Source organism: Antechinus flavipes, chromosome 5 (genome assembly GCF_016432865.1).
Source record: "Antechinus flavipes isolate AdamAnt ecotype Samford, QLD, Australia chromosome 5, AdamAnt_v2, whole genome shotgun sequence".
Classification (NCBI taxonomy): Eukaryota; Metazoa; Chordata; class Mammalia; order Dasyuromorphia; family Dasyuridae; genus Antechinus; species Antechinus flavipes.
The window spans coordinates 20,805,372-20,826,408 of NC_067402.1; the positions used below are offsets into that span (position 1 = coordinate 20,805,372).

Sequence of the window (21,037 nt, forward strand, 5' to 3'; positions counted from 1 at the left end):
GGGCTTTTCCCAGCATAACCTACTGGATCTTAGCACCCATGTGTATTTTGTTGTAGGCACTGGCTCCGCCTCATTGTGGAGCTCACAGAATCCCAGAGTGAGAAAGAAGGGAGCTCAGCAGTCAAACATCTGGAGGAACTCCCGCCATCACCATGTGACAAATGGTCTCCAACCTTTACCTGAAGACATCAAAGACTTCAGATGAAACGCTGAAGGGGAAATCGGGAAGAGATGAGTTCAAATCCTACCTCGGACACAGCCACGTGAGCCTGGGCAAGTCACTGCAGTCTCATTCTGTAAGGATGACATCATCCTCACCAGGCTGTTTGGGGCCAAGTGAGTAAAGTGCTTAGCACAGCATCATGGAACCGTTAGTGAAAATATAATGGAACCAAGCGTGCGGCTGGCCCTAAGCCCAGAACAAATAGTGACCTGCCCTCCGAGAGGCTGCTTTGTGCCTCCAGCAGGCCCTCCCTCAGTGAGCCACTTTGGGTTTTATTTCCTTCAGTTTATGGCAAGGGTGATGAAATGAGACACAGACGACTACTGTTGTATGGGATTTATCGGGGGCATCTCACTTTAAGCAAGCTGAACATCAGTGTTGGATTTACAAAAGCAGATAAATTAGGGATGGGGAAGAGGGGGTTTTACAAAAGGATATATATAATGTTCGCGAGATAGCGCCCCTTCCGCCCAGACTGAATTGAAGACAGCATTAGAGAGGGCTCGGCCTCGCACGCCTATGAAATGGGAAACCTGGGACCTGAAGAGGTTTGCCGGACAGCAGGAGGCAGCAGGCTTGAGATGCGGCTTCCCTTCCCGGCCCGTCTAGTCCAGTCCGCGCCATCACCTTCCCAAGAAGAGGCAGGGCTGTTGTTGAGAAAGCTGGAACAGGAGTCTGGGGAAGCCCATCTCCTGGACAGAACTCCAGGAAGGGCGTGGGGGGGCCCTGAAGAAGGCTCGCCATCCTTCTGGGCAGTACTTTGGCACCAAAGACTTTGCTTCCAAAGCCTTCTTCCTCCCACCCACAACAGGTGGTTCTTCCGGCCGTCCGTATGTCCCCTTCTGCCCCACGGGGGCTCTTCCTACCAGGGGGTACGAGGCATTATGGGTGACGCTATCACACAGCTGCAGCTGGAAAGAAGAGGGAGGGTCGGGTCAGACGGCCGTTCACTGGTGGCGCCCATCCACAATCTGCATCAGCGGAAGGGCGGCCCGCACCAGTACAGCCCAGCTCCATGAAATATTAGAGAGTGATTATTATTATCATACAAAGAGAGGCAATGTAATAGGGTGAAAAGGATGCTGGGCTTGCAATCAAAAGACAGAGGGTTTTTAAAGTCCCAACTCTAAGACTAACTAACTGTGGGCAAGTCATTAAATCTCTTGGAACTTTAGTTTGCTTTTCTGGAAAATGGGGATAATAATTCCTAAGCTCTCTACCTCACAAAGCTTACTTTTCAGAAAAGTGCTTTTTGTAAATTAGAAAGTACTGTGGAAACATGAGCTGTTGGTCTCAATTGTTTGATCCCTGCTCTCTAATCCCTAATCCTTGAGCCCTGATGGACAGTAGGGAAGAAAATGCTCACTGTGCTGCCACCTTCTAAGCCATTAAAATTCTCTTCTTTGCAGAGGAGAGGGATTATGGGTAGAGAGTATATACAATACTATTAATGTGTTGATTAATTTTTTTTTTTTTTACTCTGAGAAGGAATAGCTTAATGTGGAAGGGACAGGGAAATGATATCCCTGGAAATGAGAGTGATGTAAAAACAATTAACATTTAGAAAGAAAAACATAAAGAAATGACAAAATTTTAAAAGTTTTCTTCAATTCATTTTTTGGGAGTAGTTTCCCGACACCCCTCCCCCGCCTGAAGCTAATGCTCAAACGTAAGGCCTCTTGGGGAGGAAAGAGGGCAAGCAGGAGGGAACAGAGTGCTCCAGCCCTTCCTTTCCCCCATCCACAACCCAAACTGCTTTAGAGCCGGGCCTGGGGGTTGGCGTCTCCTCCTGCAGCCTAATTCTCTTCCTTCTAGGAGGGGCGAGCTCTCCCCGATGCAGAGAAACTCCCATTTTCAGCAAACTGTTTTGTATGGAATTGGGCGGTCACTCACCTGTGGCCTGGGTTATACACGAGATCTTGTAAGACGACCAGATGCTCACCATGCACAGCACAGTAGCCAGGAACCCAAAGACCTGAGGCCGAGAAGAAAGGGAGAGGGAAGGGCATTCATCCCCAGCTCTGAGGCTAACAAGCCTCGCCATGGGTCCCACGCTTCCCAGGCCCCACCACGCGCTTTATCTCCCATGGACATCCCCTCTCTTTTGGATCTTAGCTGTGTGGGGACAGTCGAGAGGAACTGGGCTGACTCTATCCCTTAGTGTGTGCTAAGTCATTTATCTTTTCCCAATTCTCCAATGGAGGGGTTGGGTCTCAGGGTCCCTTCCAGCTCTCACCCTTGGTAATTTGGGGGGGGGGTGAGTAAATGAATGAATGGAAGGCTGTCTCTCCCATTCCCAAATTGCCAGAGCCCTTTGATCTACTACAAGGGAGGAAGAAGGAGGGGGAACACAAGATGCCAGCAAATTCAGGCTGGGGTGGAGGGAAGGAGGTGGGGGTGAGGGTGGATGCTTAGCACTTCAATCTCCTGGCTGGTTTTGTTGCCTCTTGCCCCAAAATTGGGTTTGAGTAGAACTCACCCCTTTTGAGGCAGAGAGACCGCCAACATCAGGACCACTAGTGGCTGCAATTGCAGTCGAGAGGGGCAACGAATGTCAGAACTGGTGATCTCTTGGTCCACCCTCACCCTACTTTTTACAGATGAGGAAACTGAGACCCATGAAATGAAGTATTCTGGTCACTCAAATCAAGTGAGATAATAGAAAGTAGTGCCCAAAAGTGAAAGCGCTTTCAAAGTACCCATGATTGGCGCCTCTGGCTTGGGCGAGGGTGGCCTAGGGCAGCGGGCCCTGTCTGGCCCCTCTATGGCCCAAGGTGAAGATTAACCCCGAGATGCTGGGCGCCTTCCACCAGCTGCCACTGCCAGCAGCAGCCCCTTCCTTGATTCTGTTGGTACTGACTGACAAGCCCATCATTGTGAAGGCTTCTCTCGTGCAATTGTCTGCAGAATGAGCCTCTGTCAGCTGGATTCTGCTGCAATTGTTCCCCTCGCTCCATCATCTCGTTCAGCTGAATGTCCCCGGGTCCGGTCTGCCCCAGCTAAGACAGGAGGCCCTCCCAAGCAGGCGATGTGATGATGACGCTTATACGGCACTCTAAGTTTTGTGAAATACTTTGTGTCTATTAACTAACTTCACTCACAGCAACCCTGTAAAGGAGGTACTAGTACGACTGCACATGAAGGGAACAGAGCTTAGAAGAGCTTTGGTGGCTTGCCCAGTCTTAGCTATTTAAATGAACCAAGATTTGAACTCAGGTCTTCCTGCCTCCACTGCCCTGGATGCCTTGTGTCTTACATGGGCTCTGCCCAAAGGTTCAGTGCCCTAAGAGCCCAGATGTGGTTTGTGTCCTGAGGTTTCACATACTTGGTCAGAGTGAAAGGCGGGGTGAGTGGCTTAGGCTGCCTGATAAAGTCAGGAAGATTTCCATCCAAAATCTACCTGTCATGTGACCTCACTTTCCTTATCTGTATAATGGGAATAATGGATAAGTCCCCAGTGAAATTACTTAGGTAAACCTCAAAGTAAGTATGTGCTCAATGTCATCTCAGAGGGCACTGGGCTTAAATCGGGAAGAATGGGACCCAATGGTGACATTGTCCTGGGAAAGTCACCTGATCTTCCTGAGCTTTGATTTCTGCCTCTGTGAGAGGGGGATTAAAAACAGCAACAATTGCCCAGAATTTTGGGAGACTCAAATGAGATAACAGACTTAGAGCACTTTGTAAACATCAAAGCATCGTTATCAGTAGTAGCTCTTGTTGTTGTTTTGGAGCCTTTCCCAGCCCCTCTGAGCTCCAGTGCCTTCTCCCTCTCATTTACTATCAGTTTATCCTACTTCATAATTTTTCCTGTTGCCTCCAACCTTTCTTCCTCATTAGATTGTGAGGTCTTTGATGGCTGACTTGAGTCTGACTCTTTTTGTAGACCCAGCCATTAGCACAGTGCCTGGCACATAGTAGGTGCTTAATAAATGTTTACTGACTTTGGAATATGGGATTTGGAGTCTAGAGGACTTGCTTTCAAATACTTCTTGTGACACTGATGAGCTGTGACCTGATGAAGTCACTTAAATTCTCTGACTCAGTTTCCTCCTCTATAAAATGAGACAGTTAGATTCGAGCATCTCTTGGATGGGCTTGGATTAGATGCCCTCTAAGGTCCCTTTCAGTTCTATAGCTATGCTCCCGTTATCCATGTGCCAGATCAAAGAAGTGCCTGAATTTTGGGGTGCTTGGTCGAGAGAACGCTCCTCACCGCTCCGGCCACGAGCCCGTCTACGCCGTAACTCTTGGATGCTGCCACAATGGATGCAATCAGCAGGAGGCTTGTACCAATTAAGTAATGGAGGAATTCCTGGAGGAGAGAAAGATGCAGAAAGTGGGTAGTCTGGCCTGGGAGCGATGAGAGCATTGCTCACAGGGTGTGGGTGGGGGATAGTCTGGCCTGGGAGGGTCTGTCTCTAGAGTATTGCTCGTGGGGTGTTGGGTGGGGTAGCTGTGACACCAGGGAGAATGAAAACCAAGAAAGGGAGTCATCCCCTGACTCCAGGTGGCTCTATTCAGATACAGCATGAGACAAACCAAGAGGGAGATAGGGCAAGCCAGGAGCAAAGGGAGAAAAGAAAAAAAGAGAGAGAGAAAGAGAGAGAGAGAGAGAAGAAGAAAAAGAGAAAAAAAAGGAAAAAAGAAAAGGGGACAGAATAAAAACTTAGCTCGCCAAAAGAGCTGCCAACAACTGCTTGCTTCTTTTGGAAGACGATTCTGGCTTTGCAGAGAATGACAAATGATCCTCTCTCCCTTCCCCACCGCCACGCAGCTAAATCATCCAAGGAAGCCACTGGCTCCATTCCCAGGGTCAAAGGTCCCGGCAAAGCAGCTTTGGGTCTTCTCTGCCTTGTGCAAAAGTTCCGTGCCCCTACTTCTCATTACTGACCACAGAGAGTCTGTGAGTCCGTCAACAGGATGAAGTTTGAGGTTCTTTACCACATGGGGCTCTCCAAGTTAAAACCCCCAGTTCCTTCTTTATCTGGAGCTGAGAGCAGCAGCTATCTTACAGTTACCGTGAGGGCCAAACAGAACTTGGAAGGAAGTTGTGAAACATGGATCAAAGGGGGTTTTCTCCCTCCTAGGTTCATCTAGGGTGCTCCTCACCTTGCCTCCCCCGAGTCTGTGCTGAATCCCAGAAATGGAAAAGACCTGGGGGACCTGAACAAGAGCTCGCTCTACAGCAGACACACAAAGGTGGGGCTTTGCTCAGAAACCTCCCAGGCATTTGGAAACAGTTCCAATTGTTAGGAAGTTTACTTAAATCTGTCTCTCTTGTAACTTCTGCATCTTCTGGTGGGTCAAGTAGAGTAAGTCCAATCCCTCGTCCTTGTAACCACTCTCCAAATATCTGAATTTAAACATGGCCACCGTGCCCCGCTCTTTCACCGCCTCAGCCCTGCAAGATTTCTCTTTTCCAACTTAAAATCCCCAGTTCCTTCAACTAGAATGCAAACATGGCTCAGTGGGTGGTGCTAGACACAGGAATCAGAAGCACAAGCTTTTAATCCCATCTCAGATAAAGATTGGTAATGAGATACCTAACTACATTTGAGCTTCAGTTTCCTCATCTCTAAAATGGGAATAAGAGCAGTAGGTATCATGGGATAAATGAGAGGAGCAAATGAAATAAAGATAAAGTCCTATAATGTTAGAGACTCATGGGAGTTATGATGATTATTACTATTCAATCTTATGACTTGTAGCTCCTATATCGTTTGTATTTCTCTTGGAGACCCACCAAAGTAGGAATACTCTTTCTAAATTTGGGCCTGGATCCAGCCTAGATATTCCAGGAATGGCTTTCTTTCATATTCAAATAAATAGCTTCCATGTGACATCAAGGAGACTCTGTCTTTGTTGAGGCCACTAAAAGATTAAGTTTCCTCTTTAAGGCTCTGTCTTGGTCTACAGGAGTTTCCATTTCCAAAAACACATCCCTTGGGCTGTCAGAAATGGATTTCACTATGATTAGAAACATTGCTCAGTCTTTCCTCTTCCTCCGGCTTCCTTGTAACCAAACTCTCACGCTGGATAGACTGGAGAGTGATGGGAAGCAGGGACTGGCTGTGTGGGGCAGAACCTCCAGGACAAAGGAGGGGAAAGGAGAAAACAGAGAAAGGAGGAGGCAAAGAGAAAGCAGAAAGGGAAACCAGACAGGAGCCCTTCAAAGACATGTCCCTGAGCTTTTTCATTTCTGGGATTCAGCGCAAACTCAGAGGAGGCAAGGAGATAATGAAGGCCTGAAAGGGCAGAGCATGTGACTGTCTGCTGAAATCCCTGCCCTGCCTCCTACCCCCATTCTTCTGCACACTGTCCTTCTGCAGATGCAGCAGACAGACAACCGGGAGGATAGAAGGAGCTTGCTACTTGGTGCCGCAAACATGAACCAGAAATGGTGGTCAGGAGCTTCGGGAGCTCCCTGCACTTTCAGATTCCCAAGCTAGCAGAGAGCAGTTGATCAGGAAGCACCTGTTAGGAGCCAGGCACTGTGCAATAGCAAGGATGGAGCATCTATACATTCACCAACATTTTCTCCCAGTGAAGAGGCGTGTGTATTTTGATCAATTATAGTGTCTATTTCACTATTGTAGTGAAATAAATTCAGTGATCAATTTCAAACTTTGAGAGGGGAAGAGAGAGAGAGAGAGAGAGAGAGAGAGAGAGAGAGAGAGAGAGAGAAACAGAGAGCGAGAGAAAGAAATAGAGAGAGAGAGAAGACTAGCTAGAGAGAGAGAGGGAGGAAGGGGGAAGAAGACTAACTAGCTAGATACTGTGCTTTTTTTTTTTTTTTCCATTTAAATGTTTCCCCTTTTCCCCCCAAACATAATTTTAAGTCTATCAATTAAAAAAAAAAAAAGGTTAGCAATTGCTATTTGTCTCCACCGGTTATTTTGTAGCCAAATTGTGTTACATTTAGCTTAGCACAGTGTGAGGCACAAAGTAGGTACTTTAAAAAAGTTTATTGAGTAACAATTCATTAGGAAAGTGTTAGAAATGGGCTTCTTGAGCTTTGTCCTCCCTCCCAAATCCTCATCTGTTTTGAAGCACTAAGGGGTGGAAATCAGGAGAGCAGCCTACCAGATCTTCTCTTAATCAGTAAGAGGTAATCACTGACAACGGATAATTAGGCCAGTGGGTGCCAAATTAAAGGATTAACCTGGACCACCTGGAAAGATGACAGGATGGCTTCCCTCCCTCCCATTCCAGTGACCAAGCAGAGCACTCCGCTGTGCAGCTCCCACCCCAAGGCTGCCAGCCCGCTTACCGCCAAGGGCCAGCTGATACAGGTGAGCATCCTGTAGAGGTAGAAAAGGTGGACCAGGTAGAAGACGAGAATCATCAGCAGATCACACATGGTGACCACTTCAAAGTAGCTGTAGGCACTATAGTCGGTCCACATGGAGTTCTTCACGCAGAGAAAAGCAATAAGAAGAGATACCTGCAGGAAGAGAAATGGAGATTGAAGAGCCGCTCTCCCAAAGGGAGCTTCACTGAACGGAGCTTCCTCCTGGTGCCGTGGAGAAAACTCTGGCCTCTGAAAAATCACTTGGTCATAATCATACAACTAGTGTCAGAAATAGGATCTGAATCTATAACTTTTGGACAGGAATATCAGACAAGTCAACATGAATTTAATAAAGCTCTTAGTATGTGTCAGACATAACTTAAGTTCTGGGGATCCAAAGACAGACAATACTGTTTCTGCCCTCAAAGAGCTTACAAACTCTGCACCATTTCAGCTCTTAGCATGGTGCCTGGCACACAGTAGGTGCTTAATAAATGTTCACTGACTGATACATTCTATTAGTATATGATTAATATTAATTATGTGTATACACTGATAAGGGAGGGGTGCCTGCAGTGTAATTCTACAGAACACAGGGAGAAATGCCCAGTTCTTGATGATGGCGGAGGTTGACTGAAGAAGCCAGTCTCAGTAATGAGGGCCTTTAGTAAATCCTGCTAAGTGGGACAGCTCCTCCACGATGCAGTTCATTCTCCCTAGCCCCACCCCAGCAGAAAGAGCCATTCTTCTGTAAAGCCCGATTTACCCAAGGGACTCAGCCATGGAGCAGGTGTCCATTGGTGAAGGGCATCTTCCAGAGCCTCTCTTTGGGAGGAACAAGCTAACCTGGGTTCCCCAGCAGGCCTCGGAGGAGCCCTTTCCCAAGCCTAAGGGATGTGCACATGTTGTTTTACTGTGGGATTAGAGAGCACTTAAATGTCAAAACAAAACAATATTGATTCTGAGCCTGACTGCACCTCAGTATTTGTCTGGACCCCTTTGCTCTATGCACTGAAGCCCCAGAGCCTCCTCTCAGTTCCTCTCCAGTTAACCAACCAGAATCAGAAGCGATGGCTTTTCTAAACCCCAAAACTCAGTGTTTCGCTCCTTGGCAGCAGAGCCAGCTCTGGATTTTGGCCACACGCCCATCCCCAAAACCACCAGGGATGGCCACGGAGTGCAGGGTGCAGCTGGGCTCTGTGGCCTGCATCAAGGTTGTGCCCCTCAAGGTCTGCTGGCTCGGTCCTGGAAGCTGAAGGGATTTCTGTCCAGGTTGGAAGGAGACCCACCAACTTTGTAAGAACCCCAAAGATCCCAGATGTCCCCAAATGAGCAAGGAACCTTCCCAAGCTGGTTCGAGGAGATCGGGACCGGATGTGAAGGGAAGAGCCCCACGATTCTGAGCCATTCCAGAGAGGCAAGGGCTCGCTGGCTGAGCACTTGCTGGGAACGTTCTAGATAGGATTCTTATTCCAATATGGGTTCCATTAGAGAGATGGCCTTTGAGATCATCCCTCTGACTGGGAGTAGCAGGAGCTAAGACTGGAGGGTGGCCCTCAGCTTGGGGAAAGAAATGAAGGCCAGAAAGAGGTCGGCAATTTAATCTGGTGTTCATAATTTAATCAGGATGCAGTAGGGAATCGGTGAAAACATTTGAGTGAAGGAATCGTGTACAGCTCCAGACATGGCACTACCTTTGCTCAAACATTTCCAATGGTTCCCTATTGCATCCTGAATAATTAGAAGCCTTGTAAGGTCATTCTTTTTAACTCTACAAAATCCTATGGTCCTTATGAAATGCCTCTGTCATAGTGAGGACTTGTTTTTTACTGTGTTCCTTACAAACAGTAAGTGCTCAATAAATGCTTATTTTTTCATTTCTTTTTCCCCATGGAAGTAAACCTCTGGAGTTTCACTATGAATAAAACCATGGGATCAGATTTGGACCTAGAAGGGACCTTAAAAGCAGAGATCTTGGCCTGGGAGACCATGAATTTAAAAAATAATTATTGTACATTGTACAATTGTACTTCATTGTAATTGATTTTCCATATAGTTCTCTATATTTTATTTTATGCACTTAAAATGTAGGAGAAGTTCATAGACTGCCCTCAGGGACCCAAGATGTGACACGTGAAAAAAAAAAAAAAAAGACCTTGTCTCAGAGCCCCCCCATCTTACAGATGAAGTAAGACCCATAGAGACGATGGGTTTTGGCCGAGTGTTTCACAACTAATCAGCGGCCGAGCCAGGATTTCCAAACTGGTCTTCTGGCTCCCAGCCCAGTGTGCCTGCCAGTGAACCAGAAAGCACCCTCCTTGTTGAAGAGGGTTTTTCTTGGAATAACACATTGTACTCGATGGCAGAAATGCCCCGATCTGTGCCGTTTCACAAGATGGCAAGCATGTCATGGTCTCTTGAGTTTGTTGAGTTAATCGTCTCCCACAATGCCTTTGCACTTGCTATTGGAGAATTTCATAAAACAGTTCTATGGATGTCTTTTCTTTTTTAATTTTTTAAAATTTTTATCTCATTTGTGGTTCATTTACAGATCTTTCTCTTCTCTCACATCCAGCAGAGCTGAATCTATATAGACAGCCAAGCCAATCTTGCCCTTTTCTACCAGCACAAGTGGTATTCTGCACCCATAGTCCCCCATATCTCTACTGCTAGGAGGAAAGATCTTCTAATACTTCTTCCCTAGGGCTGAGACAGACCAGTACAGCCACTGGATCTCAAAGGAGTCCAGTAACTGGGGTTATTAACCTTCAGACTAAAAGGGGACTCATAGTAAGTCCCAGCAATCAGGTAGGGCCTCCACTACCCACAATGCTGTGCAAAGCCCATGTAAATCCATATAGGTGCAGTGATTGGGGGTGAGGCAGGTATTCTTATGCATACCCCATAACATTAATTGGGCATCTGCTGCAGGTAGGGAAGAGCTCCTGGCTTGTTCCCTCCTGAAATTAACTAGTTATATTATTCTGGGTAAGTCACAACCTCTTAGCCTCAGTTTTGATATTTGAAAAATGGGGGTAAATCAATTCAATAAAAGGCATACTATAGGTCAGGCCTTTGTTCTACATACTGAAGACACAAAGGGAGATGGCTTTTGCCCTCAAGGAGTTTACATTTCTACTAAGATAGGGATCCTGAACCTGGAGTCCCTGAATTAATTTATTAGATTTCAAGGGTATCCTTGAACTTAAATGGGAAAAAAAGCTGCATCTTTATTTTCATTAACCTGTGATTGAAATTTAGCTTTTCCTTCAATGATTTAAAAATCTGAGTCTGAGAAGGGGATCCCAGACATCCAAAGGGGGTGTCCATGATTCATGTGCACATACTCTGGACACAATATGTACAAACCCCAAAATACGTATGTCAAAAATTGCATGTGATTTTATAGCATGAGAGCGTGTCATATCCTGCTAATTCTCCAGGGCACATCAGCCCCCTTCTCTCCTCCTCTGTCTCCGGGACTCTGTCCAGGCTTTTGTTCTTTGCTTTATGACATTATCCTTCCATCTCATCCTTCTCCATTCCCTCGTCCCTTTGCCTTCACTCTTTCCCAACATCAGGGTCATTTCTAATATATGCCGTCTTCTCATGATATGGCCAAAATAATTAAGCTTCAGCTTCAGGATGTGTCCTTAGTCTGAATTAACTGCTTTAGTCCTACCCCCACTGTGCATAACTGCATTTTGGGGGTGAATGAGGGGGGCTATGCCTGTGATTTCATTGGTGCAGGGAATCCTCACTGGAAAATGGCCCTCCACCGTGCAGATTGGACAGATCTTGACAAATCAGTCTCAGAGAGTGTCTGAGAGCTCTAAGAGGTCAGGAGGTGATTTATCCAAGATGACACAGCCAGGAAATGTCAGAGGGAGGGCCGTAGCCCAAGGTTTCCAGACTCTGAGGCAGAAATGAAAAACCATTCTGCCAACATTGTACAGTGGATATGTGTTTAATATGATTCTTACTCACAAAACAACATCTACAATTTAGTAACAAAGCACGGCAAAATCAGTTGACGAGGGAGAATGTGCTAAAGAAGGCAAGGGGACGGAGTGGCCATCGGGAAAGGCCCTGTGTGAGAGTGGCTGCTGAGCCTTGAAGGTTCTAAGCAGGGTGACGGTCGGGTGGGCACAAAGGGAGGGGATGGAACAACAGGGCAGGTGGACTAGAAGAGAGGTGGCATGAAGGTGAAGAAGATAAAGACTGAAAGGTCATGTGGGAAGCAGCCTGTGGGGGCCCAGGCTGAGGACGAGGCCTAGTGTCCTGCCAACCCAAGAGCACACACTGAATAGCAACTTCAGAAGCCCATAAAGCACTGTTCTCACGGCCCCATAGAGCAGGTAACGCAAATGGGACTTGCTAGATAAGGAAGGTTAAATGATTTTCCCAGAGTCACCCAGCTGGGATGTGTCAGAACCAAGGTTCCAACTCAGAACCCCTGACCCAAATCTAATGCTTTTCCACGATGCTCCAGCACCTCCCTATCTCATGGACTTGTAGGGATGAGTTGAACAGTGAAAACTGTGCTGAGGGGGTCCAGAAAAAGACTCCCAAAACTCCAGAGTAGTTACAGACCTGGGTGAAGCTCTACTTAATGCCAAGGGGAATACAATGCCCATAGAGTATGGCGCAAGAGGCAGGAAGTCATGGATTCAATTCCTTCCCTTAGGAGGGTGACCCTGGAGAAATCACTTAATCAGTGCTTTAGGTAACTGTCCTGGAAGAGAAGGTGGGAAAACTCCTTATACTGATGAAATCACAGGTACCCTGTGGTTTAAGTAACTTTAAAACAAAACCCTGCTCCAAACCCAACACTTTCCCTTTAGTCTTGCCTTGGACAATTGCCCTACTCCTTTCGGGCTTCCTTCCCAGAACCTAATGTCCTTTCCCCCTTCCTGCAAAGGACAAGGGACGGTGACAGGGCCGGCGGAAAGAACAGCCTATTTCAGTGCAAGGTAAATAGTCTCACTCTTACAAGAGGCAGAATTATGTAAGAGTGCTTCAGAGAAGATTCTCCCCTGGGAGGCTCAACTGGGGTGAAATTCAGAAGAAGGCGGCTAAGCCACGATTTCAGCTCCTGGACCCTGTACGTCTTGGTCCATTACCCAGCTCCAGCTGGCTTGTGACTGTGACTGTCCCACACTCCCATCTGTAAAGAACAAACCTATTTTGAACAGGCCAAGATCTACTCAGGTTTGGGTCATGAAGCCATAGATAGAGCAATGACAGGATTTAGGCTCTGGTCATTCACACGTCCTCATGCTATGATCTGTCTCTAAGTGGGACCCCGACCCACCACGCAACTTCTCCTCATGCTTGGCCATCACTTTCCATATCTGGTGCTGGGATGAGTCCTCAGTTTCCCTACTTGTGAAACAAGAAAGTTGAACTAAATGACCTCCAGGATCACTTCCAACTCTACATCTAATCTAGAATATGGATTTTAAATTGAGCGGTTTCCTGGAAACCATAGGAAGAGACATCAGTGTGATGTACAGAGATACTGTTTCTCCGGCTGTCTTCAGCATAGATGGCCAAGAAATCAGGTTGATGGTTTGCTCCAAAGTTTGGCCTCTTTACAGCCTCTGCCGACAACCGAACGTGCCCAATGTACTTCTTTCTAGCTGAAGATGGCACCAGATGCCTTTGGTTCAGGAAGCAAAGAACAACAATGGGGTTACTCAATACTGCTCCCTCTCTGCTTCCTGGCCGTGGGATAGAGTTTCTGTGAGAGAGGCAGCTGGGTGGAACTGAGGGAGGAGGGCAGGGGGCTCAGATGAAACCTTACCAGGCTTTCTGGGAGAATGTAGGGAGGAAAGAACAAGGCTCTCTTGTTAGCCTGGGAGGCCAGGGAAAGCCGGGCAGGGGCATCTGTAAACTTATTGAGGTCGATGAGGTAACGCGGGCCGGTTTGCTGGGGAAGGACTAGCCTGATATGGTCTCAAAGTTAGCTGAAGTCTACAATGGGCTGTGAGAAAACTGCCCCCATCTCCAGGGATGTGGGATTGCAGGATCTTAGACGTGCGCCATCTAGTCCTCATTTTACAGATAAGGAAACTGAGGCTCCCTAGAAAACTGCCCCCATCTCCAGGGATTGTGGGATTCTAGAATCATAGACATGGGCCATCTAGTCCTCGTTTTACAGACAAGGAAACTAAGGCTCCCTAGAAAACTGCCCCCCATCTCCAGGGATGTGGGATTGCAAGATCTTAGATGTGGGCCCTCTAGTCCAACATTCCCATTTTATAGACAAGGAAACAGGCTCAGAAATTTATAGTGCCCTAGATTTCAGTTGGAAGGGATTCGGGGACTACATAATCCAAGCCCTTCAGGTTATAGGAAGGAAAATGAAGGGGATTAAAGCTTTAAGTGACTGCAGGGATCACCTCATTCTTTCCCCTCATTTACAGATGAGGCAAATGAGGATCAGAGAAGTAAACTGACTTATTTAAGGCGACAGAAGTGATAAATAATAAGAATAAATGAGAAAAAATATGAATTAATGAGACAATTGGAATTTTTCCCATCTTCTGATTTTGGGGCTACTAGGGGTTGCTATAGAACATATAATACCAGTTCTGGAGTCAGGAGATCTGAGTTCTAATTTGACCTTGAACACTTCCTGCTGTGTGATCACTTTATTGTTTGCCTCAGTTGACCGATCTGGAATATGAGCTGAAGAAGCAAATGGCAAACCACTGTGGCTCTCTGCCAAGAACTGCCCCCCCCCCAAAAAAAAAACAAAAACAAAAAAACAGAAAATGACTGAAGGTACCGAATTGATTTTAGAACCAATCTTTTCCCCTCTGCCTCAATCTGTATCAGGCAGTCTTCTCAAGGACATAATTTTCCCTGGAGTCAGAAAGTCCCGAGCTTAAATCCTACTTCTGATTCTTACAACCTTTGTGATCAGGAGCAAGTCCTTTCCCTATTCCAAACCTCAGTTTCTCCATCTGTTCAATGGAAATAATAAAAGCATCAACCTCCCCGGATTGTTATAAAGTTCATGTCCAGAAAGCACTTTGCAAACTTTATGGTTACTTGATAAATGTCAGTGATGGCTGTCATTTTTTTTTTTTTTTTTTTTTTTTTTTGGCGAGGCAAATGGGATTAAGTGACTTGGCTAAGGCCACACAGCTAGTAAGTATTAAGTGTCTGAGGTTGGGTTTGAATTTAAGTCAGTGCTCTATGTCCCATACCATCTAACTGCTCCCCATTCTAGCCAATAGAATGACACTGGAGGTCGTGGGGAGTGTCCTCGAGAGTCGAAGCTGGATTTGAATCTCAGTTTAGATGCTGATTAGCTGTGTGATCCTCTGTGCACCTCAGTTTTCTCATCTGTCAAATGGGGATAATAAACCCCGACTTGGCTGTTGTGAGATCAGTGCTCTAGTGAGGGGAAGTTGTCATCTGGGAAACTCTCTGATGCTTTCAAAAAGACTTGGGGAAACTTGAAGTCCATTCCAGATCAAGAATCAGTACTGAATTTACTAATTCCTTCCACAATCTGGCTGCACGTTTGCTTATTCAAATGTGTGGGTTCTTAGGCAAACTACATCCTTCCCTCTCTGGGCCTCATCTGTAAAATGGGCAGGCTCGGAGGAAATAGTAAATTCCTAATCCTCTGTCCTCTATGTCCCCTCCAAATCAGAGGTTAACTCCTGCTAGGAGCCTCCCTCCCCAGACTGCCTTAGACTGACTCTATTTGGCTTCAGAGGGCAAACAAAGCAAGCCAATGTAGGCTAGATGTCAAGAAAAAATGTGGCTGGCGGCACAATGGCCAGAAAGCTGGTCCTGGAATCAGGAAGAGCCGAGTTTGAACATTGGGTATGTGACCTTGGTTGGGCAAGTCACTAATCATTGTTAATCTGTTTCCTCAACTGTAACATGGGGGTAATAATAGCAGCTACCTCCTAGAGTTGTTATGAATAAAAAAAGAAGATAATGTTTATTAAAGCACTTGGAACAGCGTCTGGCACATGGCTGGTGCTATATAAATGCTTATTTCCTTTCCTACATGAAAGCGGTCCAAAAAAGGGATTGGGTTCTCTCAAGAGATGGAGCTGCTTCCTCCTACTTAGAGGTCTTCAAGAAGAGCTTGGAGGACCATTCGTTGAGTATGTTACGGCGAGGATTCCTTTTGGGTTTGGGGTACAGGTGGGACTAGATGGTTTCTTCCAGCTCAGATTCTATGCCTATTGAGGGCGCCATATTGGTAGGGTATCAGTAATGCGAACAAGTGCAGCCGATGCATCCTTCCACGGATCGGTCATTGAGGGCACTGAGGAGGAATAGGGGACAGAGCCCTGGACCCATAGTCAAGAAAACCCAAATTCAAATCCCACCTCAGGCACTTGCTAGCTATGTAATCATGGGCAAAATCATTTAACCACTATCTGCCTCAGTTTCCTTGCCTGTAAAAAGTGACTAATAAGTCATATTGCCTCAGAGGGCAAGTGAGGTTTTTCCTTTATAAAATGAGGGGGGTTCAACAGATTTTGAACAGAGGGGTTCAAAACTAAGGAGACTGAATGTAAATCAACTCATGCTATGTTCACTTCTTTTTTTGTTTTATTTTTTTCCTCTCCCATGGTTTTTCCCTTTTGCTGATTTTCTTCTCCCAACATGATTCATAAAGCAATGTATGTTAAAAATAAATAAACTTACTACAATAAAAAATAAAATAAAATAAAGGGGTTGGACTCAATGACTTCTGATATTGGGGTGAGGGGAGAGGTAACGTGTGTGCCTACCTGGGAGATAGAGAAGCTAGATTAAGTCTGTTCAGGTGAACTCCAGCTTTGTACACTAAGGGCTTTTAGGAACTCGGGACAAGCTTCTAGGAGGAGAGAGGGGAAGAAACAGGAAATCATGCACTTTAAGAGCAATAAAAATCTGAGGGTTTATCTAATTCAACACCTTTGTTTTTCATTCATGAAGAAACCAAGACAACCTTAAGGTCACAAAGCTAGTTTTAGGGCCAGAATTAGGACCCAGGTTTCCTCACTTCCAGGCCTCTTCTCCGATCACGCTCCCTTTGTAGTTAGAATAATTCATCTTTAAAAAAAAAAAAAGTGATAAAAAATACCACTATTTACAGTCAGATTTGAAGGCCAACCTTCACCTGTCAGAGTCCTACAGGCTTCGTACCCGTTGTGAAACAAAGTTATTAATTCAAAATCCAACTCAACAAATGACTGATCAAATAAATACAAAATGAGGGGAAATCTCCTAATTAAAACCATGGCATCCAAACTATTTATAAAATACTTAAACATACAAATACATAGAATAACAAAGTCCAAAACCCACAAAAATACAAACTCTAACAAGAGGGCAGGTCGTGTAGCAACAATGTGTTCATGCAAAGAGTGGAAGACGGGTTCGATTTCAGTCTCACACACATGGGCCACTCTGGGTGAGAAGCCCGAGTCCTGCTAGTTTGAGACTCCTCGACTCCATCCCTACCTTCTTCTGCAAGAGGCCTCTCCATTGGGACTGCAGCAATTTCCTCTGAAATACTTCCCACCTTCCCTGCTGAGTTATTTGCAGCTTGTCTCTCTTAATACACCGTGAGCTGAGGGACTGATTTTTTTTTTAACCTTTTATCTTCGGGCCTTAGCACAGTGCCCGGCACATAGTAGGTGCTTAGTAAATGCTTGTGGACAATAATGGTCTCTGAGCTCTCTTCTTTTTCTAATTCTAGGTTTTCTAGTATAGCGGAAAGAATACTGGAGTAGGAAGGCACAGAGGACCCAAGTTGAAACCTGTCTCTGATGCTAATTGCTTGTACGACCCCATTTAGCCTCCTTGGGAGATCCTCAGTTTCCTCCTCTATAAAGTGAAAGGATTGGACCATATAAGGTAGGGGAGTATGGGTAAGGACAACTACATACACCTTCCTCACACTTGGGTGATGAGTTGGTTCAACTGCTTTTTTCCCCTCTTTTTTTTTTTTTTTTTTTTTTTTTATTCTTTGTTCCCAGGGATAGTCCCCTGGGTAGGAGAGGAGGGAAGTATATATTCAGAAATAAAGGTAACAAACATTGTCAATAAAATGTTATTTTAAAAAACTAGGTGGTTGCATGATAATCTCCATGGTGCTGTCCAGCTCTCAGTCCTAGAATCTAGACTCCGGGCGTGATTCCTACTCTTTCCTCTGCTCCAACACTCACACTTGGGCAGCAATTCCAACCTCTCCTTTCTCCTCCTCACTCCTCAGAAACATCACTGGGAAGGGGAGCCATGATATTACAAGAGGAAAAGGGCCCAGCCTCAAGGGGCGCTGCTCCCTGAGCAGGTTAAAGCAGGATGCAACTTACCCTTGATGTAACTTTTCATTTCTTTTTTCTTTTTTGAAGCAAATGTGGAGTTTAAATTCAGACAACTCCTTCGTTTCTCTCTAAATGACACCCATCGTCTTTTACTTCCCTCCATCCGCCATTTTTCCTCCCATTCTCCGACTTCCTTTCCATTTTCTGTCTTAAGTTCTAGAGATGCTTGTGCTTTATAGGCATCGGGGAAGGAATCATGAGATAGGAAATAAGACTGGGGGAGGGATGGTAATGGTTAATGGTGGCAATCTGCTGGAGAAGCTGGGAGGGGATAGGAGGCAGAACACATATAGAGGGCTTGGCTTTGCTAAGGAGAAAGGCTACCTTTTTACAGAAATTGGAGTACAGGGTGGGGAAAAAGTGGGATCATGAAAGAGTTTGGGAGAAGAGAGAAGCTCTTGATTTTCTCACTAAAATAGGAAGTGAGGTTTTCAATAGGAAAGAGGAAAGGAGAGAGAAAGTGAGTTGACTTTGCTAAGTTGTTCTGTCTTCATCACTTGTCCCTTCCCTTTTTTCTAAGCCATAGATTTCCTAGAAGCCCCAAGGACTGCTACAGATCCAGTGGCGAGTGTGGGCAGCCAGATGAGTGGCTGGGAATTGTTGCAGAGTGAGGGAATCAAGGGAAGGCCATTTCTCAAGACAGGTTGCAGGGGCGGTGTATATGTCTGTAGATTGTTTCTCAGCAGAGCCTGTTAATGGGTATCAGTGACACCGTTCTCAAACACTTTAAACGCCACAGATGTCCAAGGCTTAAACAAAGAGCTAATTTGGGCACTGGGCCCCACATCCTGAGCTGCTCTTCTGAATTCTTGCTTCCCTTTATTTTGCCAAGTCACTAAAATGAGCACACAGATGGACAGTGCCCTCCCCAGTGTGGGGTCAGCAGGCAAGGAAGCCATGAGGAAAATGGAATCCCAAGCGAGACCTGTCCTGGTTGTAGCTGGACGTTCGTTAAGCACCCACGAGTGCCCTGCTCTCAAAACCCAGCGGGATCCTGCCCAGCCCTCTAGAAAATGTAATTCTGAGGCCTCAGGGATATGCACCAGACATTCATGGCCATCTTTAAACACTATTTTAAAAATTAGATTATGGTAAGAACGTAGGGGTCAAAGTGAAAGGACCCCGAGAAGCTGTCTATGCCAATATTTTCATTTTACAGTCGAGAAAACTGAGATTCACACAGGGGCTAAATGTCAGCGGCAGGATTTAAATCCAGGTCCTTCTCACTGCTAATATCTTTCATTTTTACACCTTCTTCACTTCCTATTATATGCCTCTTGTTCTGCTGCTCAGAAAGTCAATCTTTTGAATAAAGAATAAAAAAAACAGGGGGGAAAGGTAGTTTAGCACAAGTAACCAAGACACCCCCGCTCAATGATGTAAAAAATAGGGAGAGCAGGGCCTCAACTTGAGACCTTGTGGATTGGGGAGCCCACATCCTGGGGACCTCCCCTTTCTTAGTATTTTTGATGCTATAGTGGCCCCAAGGTCTGATTAACAGGAACCTCACTGTGAGGGGGGAGGGGGCTTGAGTTAGGAAAGAATGAGAACTATCCCTAGCCCAATGAGCTGGGCTGTTCATCAGGGTGGAGCAGAACCTGAGCTGAAAGCAGAGGTCCAGAGCTGACCATCTCTCTGAGACTCGGTTTTTTCCTTTTATCAAATAAAGTAGTTGGAGTATATGGTAAATAAGGTCCCTTTCATTTCTAGAATTAAATAATAAAAGTTAACAAAGTACTTTTTACAAATATTATATTGTTTGATTCTCACAGCAATCCTGGGAGATGGATGCTATTATCATTCCTATTTTACAGATGAGGAAACTGAGGCAGACAGGTTAAGTGACATGCTTCGAGTCATACAATTGAGGTTGGATTTTGAGTCGGGTATTCCTGACTCTAAGCTCTGGCCCTCTATCTACTGAACCGCCTAGTCACCAAAAGTGAATTTGAATGCAGCATCTTCTTCTTTTTTAAAAAAGAGATCTGGATTATCTGAATCATCTCAGAAAACAATTAAATCCTAAGAAGGATAAACAAAACCACCCTAAAAGAAACAGCAGATTCAGTCATTATGGCAATCAATTTGGACAGAGCAAATATATGATGCCAGAAAGTATCTCTTTAAAAAAAAATTCCATATATATATAATCAATATTTATTGATGTCATAAATTTTATCATATTGATGTCATAAAATCTTGATTCTCAGCTTGGTAGTTCGTTGACCTTGACCTTGAGATCAGAAAAACCCAAGTCCTTCCACAGAAACTTCCCTGCAGCATGACTCTGGGCAAGTCAATTCACTCTGCCTCAGTTTCCTCATCTATCTGGGGATAAATAAAATTAAAATGGGGATAAGAATGATACTTACCTTCTAGAGTTGCTGTGAGGATCAAATGAGATAATATATGTAAAGTGCTTTGAAAGCTTTAGAGAATCATTTGATGTGAGTTAAAAGAAGCAGTGTAGTATAGTGAATAGAGAAGCAATCAGGAAGATCTGGGTTCAAGTCCCACTTCCAATACATACAGAATCTGGGAATGGATGAGTCCTTTTACTTCTTAGTCTTCTAGGTGTCTAAAGACCCCTTCTTGCCTGAGAAATGTTTACGTGACCCCAAGTGTGTCGGTATGTATAATAGGTATACAATCAAACATTTACTGGTAATAAATAATAATTTCATGACCCCCACATTCGCTTATGTGCCTCTGTATGGAGTTGCAAACCATAATCTAAGAACTTTTATTCTAGGTAACTAAGTCACAGAGAACCGGAGAGGTTCATCCCTCTGTGTGGCTGTAAATACAAGTTCCCACCACCACCACCATCATCATCATCATCATGAGCTCCATCATCACCATCCTGACCAGCACCATCTTCCTCCTCTCTGTTGGTGTTCCTTTCACTGTTTCAATTCATTATTCATTCCTCTTTTCTTTTTGTGTAATTCTTGTCAAATAATCTAGAGAACTTTTGATTTTTTACTATTTTGTGGGTACCAGTGCAGCACATTGGAGCTCTCTTTATTTTCTTTTAAAAATAAAAGAAAACCCCCCACTTTTTTGAATAACTTTTGTTATCTTTGACTTCTCTCTGTATATTTTTCCTTCCCAGAGAGTATCCATATCTATAATAAAGAATATATAGAAAGGAAGGAAGGAGAGAAA

At 45.2% G+C, this 21,037-nt stretch overlaps 1 protein-coding gene across 1 annotated transcript in view; it reads right to left on the reverse strand.

Annotated features, from left to right (window-relative positions):
- Positions 1 to 544: 544 nt before the first annotated feature.
- The window catches only part of CMTM7 (CKLF like MARVEL transmembrane domain containing 7), a 51,598-nt gene continuing 31,105 nt past the window's right edge, over positions 545 to 21,037 (reverse strand). Inside the window, exons 2-5 of the mRNA XM_052000512.1 lie at positions 7,497 to 7,670; positions 4,440 to 4,538; positions 2,117 to 2,198; positions 545 to 1,134 (exon numbers count right to left, since the gene is read on the reverse strand). Of these exons, the coding sequence (XP_051856472.1) occupies positions 1,121 to 1,134; positions 2,117 to 2,198; positions 4,440 to 4,538; positions 7,497 to 7,670 (369 nt within the window). The 3' untranslated portion in view covers positions 545 to 1,120. The remainder of the gene's footprint in view (positions 1,135 to 2,116; positions 2,199 to 4,439; positions 4,539 to 7,496; positions 7,671 to 21,037) is intronic.